This window comes from Strongylocentrotus purpuratus, unplaced genomic scaffold (assembly GCF_000002235.5).
Source record: "Strongylocentrotus purpuratus isolate Spur 01 unplaced genomic scaffold, Spur_5.0 spur5_scaffold_14, whole genome shotgun sequence".
Classification (NCBI taxonomy): Eukaryota; Metazoa; Echinodermata; class Echinoidea; order Camarodonta; family Strongylocentrotidae; genus Strongylocentrotus; species Strongylocentrotus purpuratus.
In genome coordinates this window covers 2,333,398-2,349,691 of record NW_022145599.1, presented here as the reverse complement: position 1 = coordinate 2,349,691, position 16,294 = coordinate 2,333,398, and the positions used below count along the sequence as shown (strand labels likewise).

The 16,294-nt window shown below is 36.2% G+C and overlaps 1 protein-coding gene across 2 annotated transcripts; it reads right to left on the bottom strand.

Annotated features, from left to right (window-relative positions):
• Window positions 1-390: 390 nt before the first annotated feature.
• LOC588126 (splicing factor U2AF 50 kDa subunit) lies at window positions 391-15,988 on the bottom strand. 2 transcript variants are annotated; one of them, XM_011674208.2, is made up of 13 exons: window positions 15,857-15,988; window positions 14,273-14,462; window positions 13,937-14,046; window positions 13,051-13,256; window positions 12,663-12,779; window positions 11,924-12,062; window positions 11,316-11,395; window positions 7,036-7,158; window positions 5,906-5,926; window positions 5,217-5,306; window positions 4,305-4,431; window positions 3,719-3,822; window positions 391-2,938 (listed from the first exon to the last, which is right to left on the bottom strand). In XM_011674208.2, exons 1-13 carry the CDS (start codon window positions 15,879-15,881, stop codon window positions 2,807-2,809), a joined length of 1,464 nt encoding a protein of 487 aa, XP_011672510.1. In that variant the 5' UTR covers window positions 15,882-15,988; the 3' UTR covers window positions 391-2,806. The 2 variants fall into 2 exon arrangements, with proteins under 2 accessions (XP_011672510.1, XP_030839820.1); XM_030983960.1 differs by lacking the exon at window positions 5,906-5,926 and having other exon boundaries at window positions 2,612-2,938.
• Between the last annotated feature and the right edge of the window lie 306 nt (window positions 15,989-16,294).

Below are 16,294 nucleotides of genomic sequence, written 5' to 3'. Positions count from 1 at the left end.
GCCTCACATAACTCTCGTTTTTCATATACGTCATGAATTGCCATAGGGTAAATTAAAGATCTTTCCTTTGTCAAGTCAGTCCATATCTTGTTCACCTTCAAACGTTTTACTCAGATTATCATTTTCGCACCTTTTATATATTTTGTATAAAAAGATAAAATATAAAGTCACGTCTTGAAGACTTGGTTACATTATCTATATTCCAAAAGTTTAATGACTCTCTGTAATAAATACATGTACACACAAAAATGTTCCTGAGCGCATATATGTTATCACTATACTTTCTCTTCAATGTGCATACACTGAAATGTAACACAACTACATGTACCACAACCAGACAACACTCCATTGGATTCACCAACGAAATAAACAAACTAAATACATCTTGCATTGGTCTAGAAAGCATTTTATTTTCAAAAACATCAGTAAAACGAAACACAAAAATCCCTATCAACATATTACTACATGCCCTTATGAGAATGAGAAAAACACAAATCACAGGAATTCATGAGGAGAATACAAAACTACCCAGAATTATGATGCTTCCTGCCTTTCACAATACAGCTACACAAGCGGGTGAAGGAATTTAAAATGAGCCTACATGTTCCACTTTTTAATTCTTTAAGATTTGTGGGAATCACATTTGATTCAATGAACCGTTGGATTTGAATATACAAGTATACTAACTATTTAATATCTACAGATATTAAAAATTGAACATGAAACACTAGAGTTTTTATGCTTGTTTCACATAAGATATGACACTCATATCTCTTATACCAGGAAGTGGATTTTACATGTAACTAGTTCTCCATAAATTTGCACTTTATGTGTTTAATTTGCAGGTATACAATATTCAATTCTCATTATGGTCATGATTCCCATCTTATCCATAATGGAACACTAGAGTTTGTAATGCTTGTATCACATAAGGTATGACACTCGTACCTCTTAAACCAGAAATTGGATTTTGCATACAACTAGTTCTCCATAAATTTGCACTTTATGTGTTTAATGTGCAGGTATACAATCTCAATTCTCATTATGGACCGTCATGATTTCCATCTTACCCATAATCAAATCCAGCTGCCATTCGGGTAGTTCAGTTAATAGTATGGAACCACAGCTCGTGTAACGAAGCCATTAACAATAATTGACTGTAAATACCCTTCTACTGATAATGCTGCATATTTAATGCATCTGTGAACATGTCTATTTTTCCCAGAAGAAAAGAAAAATGGGGAAGAAAATCGTGCAAATCTCCATACATAATAACACAGGCGCAAAGTAAATAAAGTAAAAGTGGTACAAAAAGCATTATTATCAATGGAAAATAAACTTGATTTGAAAGTTGAATTTGCGAGACATTCTAGAGCAAACGCCATGAGTGTCTATCGGAGACGATACTGGCGCTAAACAGGAAACCATCATTATCATAAATGAGCCTAAAATGGTCATATGTATGTACAGACCAAATCACTAGCTAGAGAGGAGTAATGCTTATGATTCAATGTCAATACTTTCATGAAAGCGGTTACTAATCATCAAATTAAAATGACATGCTTCTTCATAATGTAAGACATGTCGATTGGTATAAATAGTAGTCCTTGTTCAATATAAAACCTACTCACACATCAGACCATTTTGATAATTGATGCATTATATAATGTGGCACTCAGGAGCAAGAAGAGATTTCAAACATTCCAGAAAGCAATACCATGCTATGAGAGTGTACTCAAAATACTACAAGATCATGTACACATACAGTATAAGTGTAAGTCACATGCGGTTGATAGAAATGAGTGGGAAGTTTCAAGCAAAAGATGTTCCTGTTGAGAACGTAACTTGCTAAACACACGCAGAACACAAGTAGAACACAAGAAGAACACAAATAGAAAACTACACGTGGACTGTGAACACTTCCAAATACTGTCATCATCTTAAAATTAATAAATGTTGCTATTTTCTAGGCAATATCGTACAAGCAAATGCCTTATCTTTTTTGTAATTTTGCATCAATATATGCTTCTGAAAAAAGAGATAGTTTCATAAGGTAAAGTACAATATGCTGTATTGTATTTGTATGAATTTGTTCAGCAACTCTCATATCTGTTCTTGGTTACGAGTCAATGGTGAAATACGTGTACATTACCTCTCTTTGAACAATCATGAATATTTCAATACAAAATCTTGCTTACAATGACTACAGTTAAGTTTACAATGAGTGAATGATTGATAGAGAATGTGTGGCTGGCATTGGGAGAATCATCAGAAATCATAGTGAAAGTAAGGCATTGAGAAAACAATCTTTGAAACAAGATAGAGTCTATAAGAGTTCACCTGCTGACATGTATGTCACTGCAAAGGAGGTTTCTATAACAGAAAAATAAAACACCCAAACTTGGCGCCTAATAGCTTCACCATGCCAATATTGTCTCTAATTACATCTTACATGTATTTTGCAATGCCATGTAGAGATCACATACAAAATTGAATTTGAAGATAGTTAGTAGTAAGAAACTCATATTGACTAAGTAAATTAAAGATTAGATTGCAAAGAAAAGATAGATGAGCATAATATCATGGCTACTGAATTCACCTGTTAATCTTGCTGCAGCTTTGAAATACATATCCATATAAACATGCATGTAACATTGAAAACATATTGAAAGAGGGACACTAACAAATCTACAATGAGGGTTTTAGAGCTGCACCCAACAACTCACAGCAATTAGGTATCGCATCGTCAGCTCATTCAAAATTGATTATTACTTTCCGATTTCTCCTTGGGTGAAGAGAACGATTCTTAAAATTCTCGTCTGTGGTACTTATCCACGTCATAGAAGGATGTTACAACAGTGCGATTGGCAAACTTTCGACCAGCGAGGGCTCTCTGGGCTGCCTGGGCGTCCATAACGGTCATGAACTCCACATAGATCTGTGAGAGATAAAACAGACATCAATATTTAAAACAATTGATAAATAATATATAAATATTTCTGTAAAACCTTTATAACATAAACTGATACTGCATGCAAAATGTTTAGCAAACCAATTATTTATGAACTAAGTAATTTTTTATATAAATATATCTTTTTTTCAATGCTACATGTAATTTTATGCCCAAATTAATTGACTGAAATGTGTCTCGTCATCTGAAATGTAACACGGAGGCCTAAAAGGATAACATGCTTCCCATTTTTTAGATATTCATGGTCAGGTGTTTTTCCTTTTATTTACCAAGACGTGCATTAAAAGATAATGATATATATCAATCTAATACAATGAGCATCCTGTTCATATTAAAGGGATCCGGAAACTTTGTCTCAGATTCTGAAACAAAATCCTGGATTTAGCTCATGCTGCAATGATAATTATAAACATTTAGGTCAGTCAGGAACCCCATGACTTATACAAACCGATCGCCTGTCTGATTATCAAGATATTCATGATTGGAATTACAAATTTTTAAAACCGTTTGCCAAACGGTTTTTCATAACACTACAGTCTATTGGGCGAAACAAGTATGGTAAAACCGGTCACTCAAAGAACTTTACTTTTTTGAGGCCCTTCTTGATCATTTTGAAGCGCAATTTTTTTTAGGGCTTCAATATTACACCATATCACGGACACTGAAAACACATAGGGCCGTGCTTCTCAGATTTAACATTGTTAAACGATCCCTTTAAGTACTGAAGTAATGTAAAGATAGAATTACCTTTCCGCAACCAGGGACATCTAGTCCAGGGATGGGACGTGGGATCTCTAGACTACGAACTTGACCATACTTCTGGCATTCCTCCTTCACATCCTCTACAATGTCTGTAAAACAAAGAATAATGTTAGAGTGTACTGTCAACATCAGACTTACGTTATCAACATCACCATCATCACCATCATCATCACCATCATCATCATCATCACCATCATCATCATCATCACCACCATCATCACCATCATCATCATCACCATCATCATCACCATCATCACCATCACCATCATCATCACCATCATCATCATCATCACCACCATCATCACCATCATCATCACCATCATCATCATCACCATCATTACTATCATCACCATAATGATCATCTACAGCATTATTGTCGTCGTCACTAACACAATCATCATTACCACCATCATCGTAGCTCATTATCAATCTCATCGTCATCACATCTCTGTCAAATAATTGAACTTTTTGAAGATAATTTACAACAAAATCATTCTTTATAGATGGCATGTATAAATCCTAAGATTTCCATCAATAAACTAAAATATGTAAAGGAATAAACATAATTTACCATCATATTCTTCATCATCTTTGAGTTCTTCAGGAGTGACCATGTTCATAAGACATAGGATCTCTGTGTTAGGCCCTGTAGTACCAGGTAGTGATAAACCAGGAATGTTGATCTGGACCTGTTGACCCTGTCACAGAGCAAAGGAACGAGAGATGCATAGTTTGAGTTTTATGCAAACAATATCAGTTATTACAACAACAACAAGAAGCAAAAACAAGAGCATTGATGACAGAAAAAATAAAAGCTCTAGCGAGCTGTGTGGCTTCATACACTTAACAGAATGTTTTGTTTTAAGATAGAATATAGAGATCCACAGAGAAAATCTTCTTTCATTCACCATCGTAATGTAAAACCAGAAGCTATGTGTGCAAGAAATGTTCATGAGTTTCGTGATAGGTTGAGATTTTGCAAGTTTTACATAAGTCATACATGTCAGGGAGTGACACTAAATCAATTTACAAAGTTTCTTGCTGCATAATGAAGAATTTCCCCACATGTTGTGTGTTTACCATCAAGAGACAAAATTGCTTATATCATAGAGCTATACCAAAAAGCCTTTCTTCTCACCAAATTCGGATTTCAATGAAAGACAAGGTCAAACAGACCTTCAGGTAATCTTTTTTTTCAGACACAATTTTGTTCAGTTTTTTTTTACTGTAATGTCTGTATATAGTGACACTCACTTCCCAGTCATAACTGCACATAATCCTTCAAAGTAAATCTCAGTCGATTCACTGAATCTCCTCCAAATTAAGATGACTAAAGGCTTAGAAAGGTCAGATAACAATACTGAAGACGAATAAGTGCCATTCACTAATACAGCAATCCTATTAGCAATAATCCTAGCTATTCATCTTCAATCATGCATTGATCGCATCCATGCACACGTAAAGAATCATCAGCTAAAAGTACCTGGTTCATGGCATTCTTGGCACCAACGCTGGCTCTCTGTACAATCAACTTCTTCTCACCTAGCTGCATACCATTCAGTCCAGCTATAGCCTGTAGTAAGAGAAACCAAAGGTAGTGCTATGGACATCTCCACCTTACATGGACAACAGAGTCGCTAAGGTACTTTGATATAAATAACTCATCGGCTGGCTGGCAGAAGGGCGTTAGTGACTCCAAAACTACTTTTCGAATTATTTGCATTTATAGATTTGTTTTATATTTAAACTGCTTTCTGTCCCGGAAATTGATTCAAAGCTTATCAACACTAGTGTGGCTAGGAGGGATTAGACCACACAGCGAGGTCACTGACAGGTGGCTATCTCATCAACTCAGCTCTCAAATAACATAAGAAATAGAGGATCATGGGGGACCAACAGGCACCGATTGGGGAAGTTTTCTATATAGAGGGAGTAAGTAGCTACAAGTAGGACAGTGGGGCTTTAAAACTTAAAAGACTAATAGAAATGTTATAGTAGAACACGGCCACAATTTTTTGGTGGAAATATGTCAGTTTTATAAAAGTATGAGGCGATTAAGTGCTAACGCCCTTCTGCTAAACGCTTCATTTTTTACGTAAAGTTCGAGCTAACGCCCTTCAGCCAGCCAGGCGACGAACTGTAAATCTAAAAAATAATCAAAAATACACTTACTTTATCCGTTGTTTCCCATCCCTGATAAAAGATAAAGTGGATAAAGCATACTAAGTTAGGCAGCAGAGGAAATGGGTGGATTGAATACTTGCATTACATACAACCAAATGAACAACATAACAATAACAAACAAACAAAATAGTGCAATATCAAACAAGAAAAAAAAACTTTGTATAATGAACCCAAGAAGTATTCAGGTAAGTACATCAAATTTTAAAGATTAAAATGGAGGTACAGGAAGAGAAAAATCCATTTCTAATACATGATATGAACATACACTTTTGGCTTTGTTTTTGTATGCTTATCTGTAGAATTCACATGGATCATTTCATTTATTTAAAGGCCAAGTCCACTCCAAAAATAATTTGCTCTTAATAGATGCAAACAAGAGAAACAGAGCAACACAAATTTACAAAAGTAATGAAGTTATACATTTTTGAAAAAGTATGAAAAATTATGGAACAATGGAAATCACTACACAAATTGCCAATTTGTTAATCAGTTTGTGACGTCATTGCCTCACTATTTATCAATTGCTTTATATATTTTTATCCCATTAATTTCCATTTTTTCAACAAAAAAAAACTTGGATTTCCCCATGCCTTTGCCCAGGTTATATGATTTGTATCGTATTATGTACATGACATTTCACAAAATCTGTTAAGAACTTTGAAGAATTTATATTATATTCTGAATATTTTATATTCATAATCATTGATTTTTATATGAATAGTTTATCAAAATTCTCATTTTTCATGATTGGATTGGTTTGTCAGATTTTTCTGCTTCTGTTGAAGTTATTAGGCCCCCCCCCCCCAAAAAAAAAAACATGTTTAGCATCCTGCTTTTTGAAAAATAGGGAGGAGGCCCTTTTTTTCCCCTTCAAAATGGCTGCTCGTTACATTTTCCATGAAAGTTGGGCTATTTTTCAAGATGGCCGAAACTTTTTTTTTTTTTTTTTTAATCAGAAATAGATTTATTTTAGCAGTTTTTTTAATGTTTTTTCTTTGAAAAATTTTCAAAAAAAATAAATAGGAGGATGCCCCCAAAAAGAAAGCGGGCCGGGGATGCTAAACATGTATATTTTTTAAATGGCCTTATTGGATAGGACTAAGTTTAGCTAGACTTACCAGATCAGTCAGATTTGTCTCAACGTATTCACAGAAGGCATATCCTTTGGAGAGTGATGTGGCACTGTCTTTAACCAAGTTGAAGGCTTTGAGAGGGCCAAAGGATGACAGGAGTTCCTTGACCTGTATAGCACATCACAGCCATCAGGAGAGAAAGAGAGAAGACAGGTGGTTAACCAATGCACTGCTTTTCTTCTTCTATTTATTCACTACCATGCTAGTCTCTCTCCTCAAAATCAGTCAAAGGTAAAGGACTTTTGAAAGCTGTCTTTAAAAAAATTGTTAAAAGCATGATGATTTTCACCAACCTGCATATTTGCAGGTTGATCATTTAATTTTGAGCTCCCCTTTACAATTTTCTGTTCATTTTCAAAAAATAAAAAAAATAAGTGTGAAACCTTCCTTTATTTGAATGCTTGGTGAGAATACTTTTATGAACACACTGGAACTTGTCCAAATCAAGATATGATACTTCTATGGCTTCTTGTAATTTCTCTATAAGACAACGAATTCACACACGACTGTTCATGTGCCATTATTTGTACAGCATCTTAGTACACTAAAGGACTTCTACATTGTAGACTAAACACATACATATGAATAACTGAAGAAATGATAAGCCTCAACTTTCATAACTCTTGTGCCATTTTGCAATCACTGTTACAGTATTTGTATGTTGTTTTAAGGCAAGAGTATCATGTATGTTGTTTGATTTTGTTTGTTTGTTTTTCTCCTGCTTCATATATGTTTTGATATAACAACTTGGTATGCTTAAGCCCACCCAAGCTTAAAGATAAGGTTGAGCTCTGGGGTGAGGTGAAAACTAATTTGTGAGCCTTTTCATTGTTATTATGCAAGTGTGGAAGAACATCAGAGAAAAGAGTATTCTAAATATCAGATATGTAAAAGCTTAAAAATGAGGACCACATTTTAATTCCACATGTTTGTGTAGTCCCATATATATTTTTCTGTGTACAGTGCTTGTTACTTTTACCAAGACTGGGCCAAACTTCTTACCATTTTGTTGATTCCAGAACATTGCAGTACACACCAGTACTTATTTGCTACATGATCAACTTTTTCTGATCAATTCCACACCGTTTCTTTCACAAGGCAATCCCATGACCAGAACTCAACTTTATCTTTAAGTTTTGGCTTGTAGTTTTGATAAGGCAATACACGCTTTTATACAACTACAATGTATATGTATCAAATACAACATCATCATTAATTGACGGTGTTGCAAGCAAAACTTACCTCTAATTAGTCAAAGAATCTTTCATGGCCATACCAAACTAGTAGAGAAAATGATCTCTTTCTCTTCCTTTCTCTCTCTCTCTCTCTATTTCTCTCTTACTCTCTCTGTACCCAACTCCATCTCTCTCTAGACTACAGCTTTCTTCAAACAAATAAAGTTCAAGTTTCCTTCAATTTAAGTTACACTAAATGAATGTTGGCAGAAAATCTAATCAGCCTTATTCCTTCCTTAACAGATTTCATAGTCACGTACAGGGCAAATCTGCATAATCCAAAATCACACCATCAAAGTGAGAATGCCACTTGATACATTCCTATAAAATTATCAATTCTTCGACTACTTTCAAGTACTACACATTCAATGGCCTACAGTCCTCCTAAAATCCCATAAGTACAGTTAATGAAAACAAAAAATCACTTTAACAAAAAGGAAATAAGGTTAAACATATATCTTTCCTCAAGAAAAGGGATTTTGAGACAACCTAACGGCCATCCATAAGCGATCTACTTCCCTGAATTCCTCTTTATTAACCCAACCCCTATCCTAACAAGATGCCCATTGGCGAGAGCTACCACTCAAATTTATTCATGGTATAAATACATAAATATATAGCTATTTTCTTTTTATTTAAATGTATGGATACCAAACCTTATGGGAACAAAACTTAACACATTTCAATAAACATAAGCACAGACTCCTAGTCATTTCCTAATCCCCCCCTTCCTTCCCATCTGCACCATAGTTACCTGAGCATGTTGCGATGATTACTTAAACGCAAAGCGCCACTCGGCTTGCTTCGGAGACTGATGCTCGTATCAAGTTGCCGGTGACTTGAATGACCAAACGGTGACCAAATCCAAAAGAACGCATAATAATCAAGCACTAAGCTCGTAAAAACTGCCCAATTTATTCTTTGCAAAATATGCTTTCCTCTACTTTCTGAGATTTACATGTATCTTCCATTTCTTAAGATTTCCAATTGGTTTATCCCCCAAAGATCTTTCCAATTTCAATGATTGAGGAGAGAAAATGGAGAAAAAATGGAAGAAACGGGAAGAAATAAAAGAAAGAACTGTTAAATATTGTATGAAATAAAGTTTTTTTAAATCCATGTCAGCTTATTACTCCATTTAAACCTATAGTTAGATTTACTACTGCACAGGATCTTTAAATTTAATTAAGCTCATATTTTATGAAAAAATTAAGACTTTTAGCAGGGCACTTCAAGGAAATGGGAGAACAGAAATACATAAATTCTTATATTTCCTTTTTAAAATTCCTTACGATGACACCTCTAATTTTATTTTTCCAAAGGAACCATCTAATACTTCACGACTGCACCATATGCAATTATCTACAAGATACACACAAAACAGGGAGCACTTGAAGATGACAATGGGTATAAAAATATCTTCATTGTTATTGCAATGCATGCTACAATGAAAATAAGGGAGAGAGCTTCGTTATAAAAGAAATCAATGTAATTGCTACAATATGTTTATGAACCAAGATAATTCTATTTTAATCCTGCATTGGGAGAAAGAGCAACAAAAAAGACAAAAAAGGGAAAAAATTGATGATAGCTGTTGGAAGAAATAAAGGAAAGAAAATGGAGAAAAAAGGGGGAAAATATCTGCCCATACAGATCACTCACTAGACTGAAGTATGGATGATCACCAAGGGATGAATCTTGAAGTAGGGTGCTTCATTTATGACTGCAAAACCAAGACTTAAAATTGGGAAGAAAATATCTCGCTCCAGATGAATGCAAGGCAATTCCAAGCAGTGATGAATGCAATAATGGACTGCTTTGCAACTGTATATTTATACTATTGTCAATGCTCATCTACATTTTTTTTTAGCAGCTTAGTTCCAAGTCAGTCCCATATGTAGAGATTGTAATATTTTAGAAACGTTCATACACATTACAACCAGAAAATAACATGCGTTAACCATTAAATAGCTTAAATTATTTCCTAGTTCCTACACCGCCCCCCCCTCCCCTACCCCTTCTCTCTGTCTCTGTCCCTCTCTTATTCTCTATGCACCTATAACTCACTCTAAACCCTAACTAACCTCTCTGTTTCAACCCAGACTCATTCTTAACATGATTGCCCTCCCCCTTCTCTCTTGCTCCCTCTTTCTCTCTTTCTCAGTCATTTTCAACTCTCAGGAATTCTAGTACTGATACAATGCTTATTTTCCTCTTTCTGGCTTAGGCACTTAATTATACATCTAAGTGTGCCAGCAGTAGCAGGAAAAAAAACACAAATCATAATGTTCTATGACTTATACATATGTCTAAAACTTATGTTTATAGATTTCTTTAAAAAAGTACTAACTAGCAAAGATACAAATACTAGATTAATGTATCACTTAAAATCTACATCCCCTCTTGAAAAAAAAACCTTAAAAGCACAACTTATAGTAATGTACACACTATTATAAGCAACCTGAGTTATCAATTATAACAGTCACTTAATCAGCACAAATCCTGAGATCAGAGGTATGAATAACAATCCCCTCTTATTGCATTTCGCTATAAAATTCAGTCCATATTCTTAATGTTGCTCACTTCTTAAAAACTCAATCAGAAACGCTACTGCACGAGTTTCTGACTCTAAATTGCTGCAATGAAATGTGGAGAAAATGCTTTCTATACCCTGAACTTGTACATTTCCATGAAGATACACAAAGAAGACTTAATTCTTAGTCGATTCCTAGTAAATGGAATAAAATAAAAACTTTTGTTTGGGAAAGAAAAAGGAGAGAAAATATCCTGTGCCCCGTTACGACCGTTGGCCTGTTCACAACTCTGATGTTATCTCATGGCTCCCGGATCTCCATAATGAGGGGGAAAATGAAAAATAAAAAGAACAAAAAGAGAAAAAATGTAACAAGTCTGCTACACAAAATCATCTCCTTTTTCGTTGTTGTTGAATAGTCTTTGTAAGGGAAATTTATCAAACCTAGAATGTATGAAGTAAAGTTTACTTTTCAAAGATTCTGAAAAGTTGATTACCTGATCATCGTTCAAGTAGTTGGGTAGGCCACCAATGAAGATCTTGTTCGGAGAATCTTGGACAACGGTAGACACAACACCTGCCATACAAAGAACAGGGCACTTTGATTATCGCACAATGTGGCTTCTTGACCCTACTTTAAGAGGATCTAAATTCAACTAAACTAAAGATTATCGTCAATAGAAAGTTGCATGGGGTTGTAGAGCAAATAAAATGTTTTGAAAAACAAAATTACTGATAACCATACATACTACAAAGACAGTACGGGTATTCACATTTTTGCTCCAATTGCGGATTTCATATCTACCATACATTTACCATCCAATTCATATCATTCAGTAGGTAGACTTTGACATTCAGCTTCTTCTGAACTATAGAGCAGTTTAAGATTTGTCTTGAACAAGAAAAAGGGAAACACTAAACAGGGCTCGACACTAGCAGGCGTCTGGGTTGCATGAGCCCTCAAAATCTAAGTCTGCCCCCCCCCCCCCCAGATGGCAAGATTTTAACATAGGGCCCATACTAATAGAATCAAAAAATGTAAATCCGGACCCCGTTCACAAAGCAATGAGAGTGGAGCCCTGCACTAAGTAATAAGTGGACTCACCTGGCACATGGACAGTGGGAGTAGCCGACATGCCTGGGATAGCCTGGTAGTCTTTGGGTCGACGGATCTTCAAGGCTTGGTTCTGGAACAGGATTCCATCAAATGCCATGGCTTGGGTGGTCTCTTCCACAGAACGGAACTGAGGAATACGATTCAGGTCAATGTCCAGGATGGAAGAGATAACTCGAGTTACTGGATCTTATCATTTCATTCATTAGTTTGACCATAATATATCCAGATTTTTTTTTTTTACATAATTTAATTCACATTCAGTAACATACCAAATTACTTGTAAAAACAAAGGCTAGGATACTCCCAAGATCTATTGCTCTATCACCTATTTAACAATAAAGGTTGTTACACAATATGTCATAATTACCAGTCAATACAATCTCAACTTGCAGTAAAACTTAAAATATCACCCTAAAGAGCCAAGAGTGATGGGACAGGTAAAGGACTTTCATTAAAAAATATTGCCAGCGTTTCTCTGGTGATAATTGCAGATTATATTTCATTGAGGGAACTGAGTAAAAACTTGGGATGTCATTGGGTTTACAATGAAGTTTAAGGTAAGGATTAAGGGTAGGGGTAACTATAGTGTAGGGTCGAGGGGAAGTTAGATATTGTGTGAATGTTTGAAATCGACCCTAGGAGCAATTGTCCTCCTAGCAAATGTTGAACAATCAGAGTCCTAAGTGATAATTCCATTACCTGATTGTAAGGAATTAAGTGAACTTACCTCAAGGAAAGCAAAGTTTTTATCGTGGTTGACTTGTACTGCTAGGACAGGTGGGCCTGGAGCCTGTGCTAAACCAACATTGTGCATCTTCCCATTGAAGAATTCAACCATAGCGTCCTGGAAGAAAGAAAGAAAGTAACCAAGCTCAGAGAAAACACAATTGTAATGGAAAACTCCTTTGTTTGTTGAATGAAGCTGTAATGATGAGTCAATGAAATGCACCTGAACAAACTAATTCATACGACAATTACACTCAATGTGCAAATAAGTCTACTAACATGTATAACAAACATTGTATATGTTAAATATATCTATACTGTATCCAATTTAACTCTTCATGACCTAATACATATTTCAAAAGTAGGCAAGACTTTTCTTTGTAATTTACCTCCGTGACTCCGAATGGAATGTTTCCAACATACAGCCTTCTAGCTTGTCTGGTCATCTGACTGCCCACTACGGGTACAGCAGGGGTAGCGGCGGCCGCAGCCACTGCAGCAGCCACAGATGCAGCTGCTGCTTGTGGGATAGCTGCAGGCATGGGAGCCTCAGGGATGATGGGCTGAGGTGCAACAGCAGGCGGGATCTGACCAGCTGGTTAGATAGTAAATCAGAACAAATATATCATCAATAAAAGCCCTTTTGCTTTTTATTCACCACCAACAAATGAACATCGAAAAGAAAGAAAAAAATACAACATTAAAAAATGGTGCAAAAAATTCATTCAAGTGTTTTGTATCTCTCATCGCCTCTTTCCCCAATAACATAAACAGTAAAGAATTATAATTTTTTGAGTAGTCTACATCTATGTATTCATGAGCTCTTGTTTGAGGGGAAACTTGATACAGAATATTTGACCAAGGAGCAGGTTTTATATAATCTGCAAACAAAAATACATCAAGTGTCCCCTCCCTTCCCTAACGACATGAACAGTAAAATTGTTTTATGTTAATATTCATGAGTTCTTAGTGGCTAGTGGCTAGTTTGATATCATCTAATTTTCTTGAGCCAAATGGCTTCCAACTTCAATGCATTTTTTCGGCTGGAAAATGATATGTATATTTGAGCATTTGAAATAAAAATATTGACGGAAGCTCCCTTCAATATAAAGTTGTAAAAATATGATTTCCTTGCAGTGATGTTTGTGTACTGTTTTTTTTAATCTTAAGTACTTTAAAGTTTTCTGAAGATCTTATGGAGCTTCTAGAGAAAGAAAGAGAGAGAGAGGGATAACTCCCGTGTATAATTTGTTTCCTTCTAATTGGTAGACTTACCTTGCATAGCCTTGTACTGCATTGGAGAAACATGCTCAAAGCCTGCTGGTGGAACATCCCAGTACTTGTTAGGCTTCCTTCGTCTCTTTCTTTGTTCACGTGGTGAACGACTAAACATCAGGAGGAAATTCAATATTACATGATCAATGACAGAATGAGGATTTTTTTTTGTACACGGTAAAGAATCTTTCTTTATCATTAAACAAAAGCTACATGTAGGCTACCACCAAAATATTCTTTTTATAGATCCGGGGGGAAATTATATCAACATAAACGGAAAACAGACCTTACATTTGGTGCATAATTACATTATATTCATATTAAAGCAATACAAACCTCCTCTTTTTTCTGTCTCTCCTTTCCCTGTCTCTGTCTCTGTCTCTGCTACCTGATCGTGATCTACCAGTGCTCTTGCTCCTACTCCGTCTCCTCCTTTCTCTGCTTCGGCTTCTTTTATTATCCTTACTTCTGCTCCTCCTATCTCTTTCTCGATCTCTATCCCGACTACGACTCCTTCTCCTCCTGTCTGCTCGTGGTACCCCAAAGAAACTTCATTGGTTATATTGCATAGGAATGGGAGATGCATACATGTGCATATATGAACATGGTAATTGATTTGCCTTGCGCTTGGTAAATATTTCATAGGACAGAAGAGGCGTAGACGGTAGAGCCAAATGGGAGATTCCCATTTGTCTGAAATACCTGACAAAATTATTTTTGTTCTCTGGCTCCCCTGCTCCCCTGTGATCTATTTGCAGTTTTGCAACTCTAAATAAGCGGGAGTTTCCGCGCTTGCGTGAAGTCAGAAAAGTTGTATCGGCAATTTGCATGTGTGAAAGTAAACAAGCGCTCTGATCGCCACCCCGTACTACTACTAGTTTGACTCCCGACGCTAATTCGGCTGAATAGTCTACTGATGCAAGTTAGGACGCTACGCGGAAATTTTCGCTTTGACTGCAACCCCCCCCCCCCCCCCTAATTTGCATTGTAAAAGGCTGCGTTGCGAAAACTCGCTACCAGTACCACCATCTATGGCTGGGCGGCGCGTGTTCAGAAACGTATCCAAAATTACTGTAATGTCTCAGATCCTCATTACGGTAGATAACTTCACACCGGCGCGTGCCTGCCTGTAACCCACCAAGCACCATCGGTATACACTTTTGTGCAGCGGTTTGCCGAGAAAAAGTGTATAGATCTAGGTCTAGGTCTAGTAGAACTACTAATATTATCGTTTTCCGAAAAATAGGGGTCTAGATCTAGACCTACTCTAAAAATAACAAGAAAATTCACACGAAACAGGTAATAATTTTAATAAACATAACAACTTTTAACTCATGGTCTTTATTTGGACATTTAATGAATATTTACTTCATTTTGGGTATGTCTTAGTAGGGTATCTCCACACCGGAGTCAATGTTAGGGGTCAAATTTTGGATACGTTTCTGAACAAGCGCATGCCTGCTGGGCCAGGGAAGGAAGGTTGACAAATCACAAATGTCAGTTTTTATTAAAGAATGAACCATACCCAACGGTTATTTCTGTCTAGATCTAGTGTCTACAATGTATTATTAGGCCTAGTCTAGATCTACTATTAAAAACTGTTCCAAGTTGTTGTTAGCGTGGCTACAGTTGTACGATCGATCTGATGCCAAGCCATCAGATCGATCGTACAACTGTAGCCACGCTAACAACACTCGCATTGCATTGCATTGCATTGCATTCCATGACAATACCCAACGCATTCTACTAAAATATACACAACCATCATCTTCAGTGCATGCGGTCCACCATTTCGCTTTAGGTCCTATGCAAAAATCGAAAAATAAAAATCATGTTACATTGCATTGTTATCAGTATTCACAATAAAATAAATCACATTTGGAATGAGCATAACAAGACGATAATCTGCAATTGGTTTACCTGATTTTCTATCGTCCTCATCCATGCTTAAATGGTTTATTACTCAAATAAGTTAGACGATTTTGCGTAAAATAAATGTCTCGCCTGAGCGTTGTGTTCGCATACGTTGGCATTGCGCCGTCGATGCTAAACCTAGACGTACGTACGTACGTACGCATTCAAGCGCGCGACCAATTCGGTCATCACATGTCGGACACAGGTTGGATGAACGCTAAAATAATCGCGTGCTAAATTTCGTAGCAGATGCGGTGGAGTCTTATCAGTCAAGATCGAGAGCTAGACTATATCGGATCATGGACCCTACCACCACTATCATACAGATGAGGAGGGGGGGGGGGACAGTTACCCTCCCCCCAAAAAAATCAAGCGTCGTTTATTTCTAATTTAGTGATTTAGAAATGTTGCTGAAATGACATGATTTTCCGGGGTTTTTTTCTC

What these genes read in the sequence shown, in the direction of transcription:
- LOC588126 (XM_011674208.2), bottom strand. Translation starts at nt 15,881, where the DNA reads ATGGATGAGGACGATAGAAAATCAG. An exon ending in TTCCATTCGGAGTCACGGAG is followed by an intron (nt 12,780 to 13,050) that starts GTAAATTACAAA and finishes TCTTTCTTCCAG; the next exon opens with GACGCTATGGTTGAATTCTT. An exon ending in AAAACTTTGCTTTCCTTGAG is followed by an intron (nt 12,063 to 12,662) that starts GTAAGTTCACTT and finishes CGTATTCCTCAG; the next exon opens with TTCCGTTCTGTGGAAGAGAC.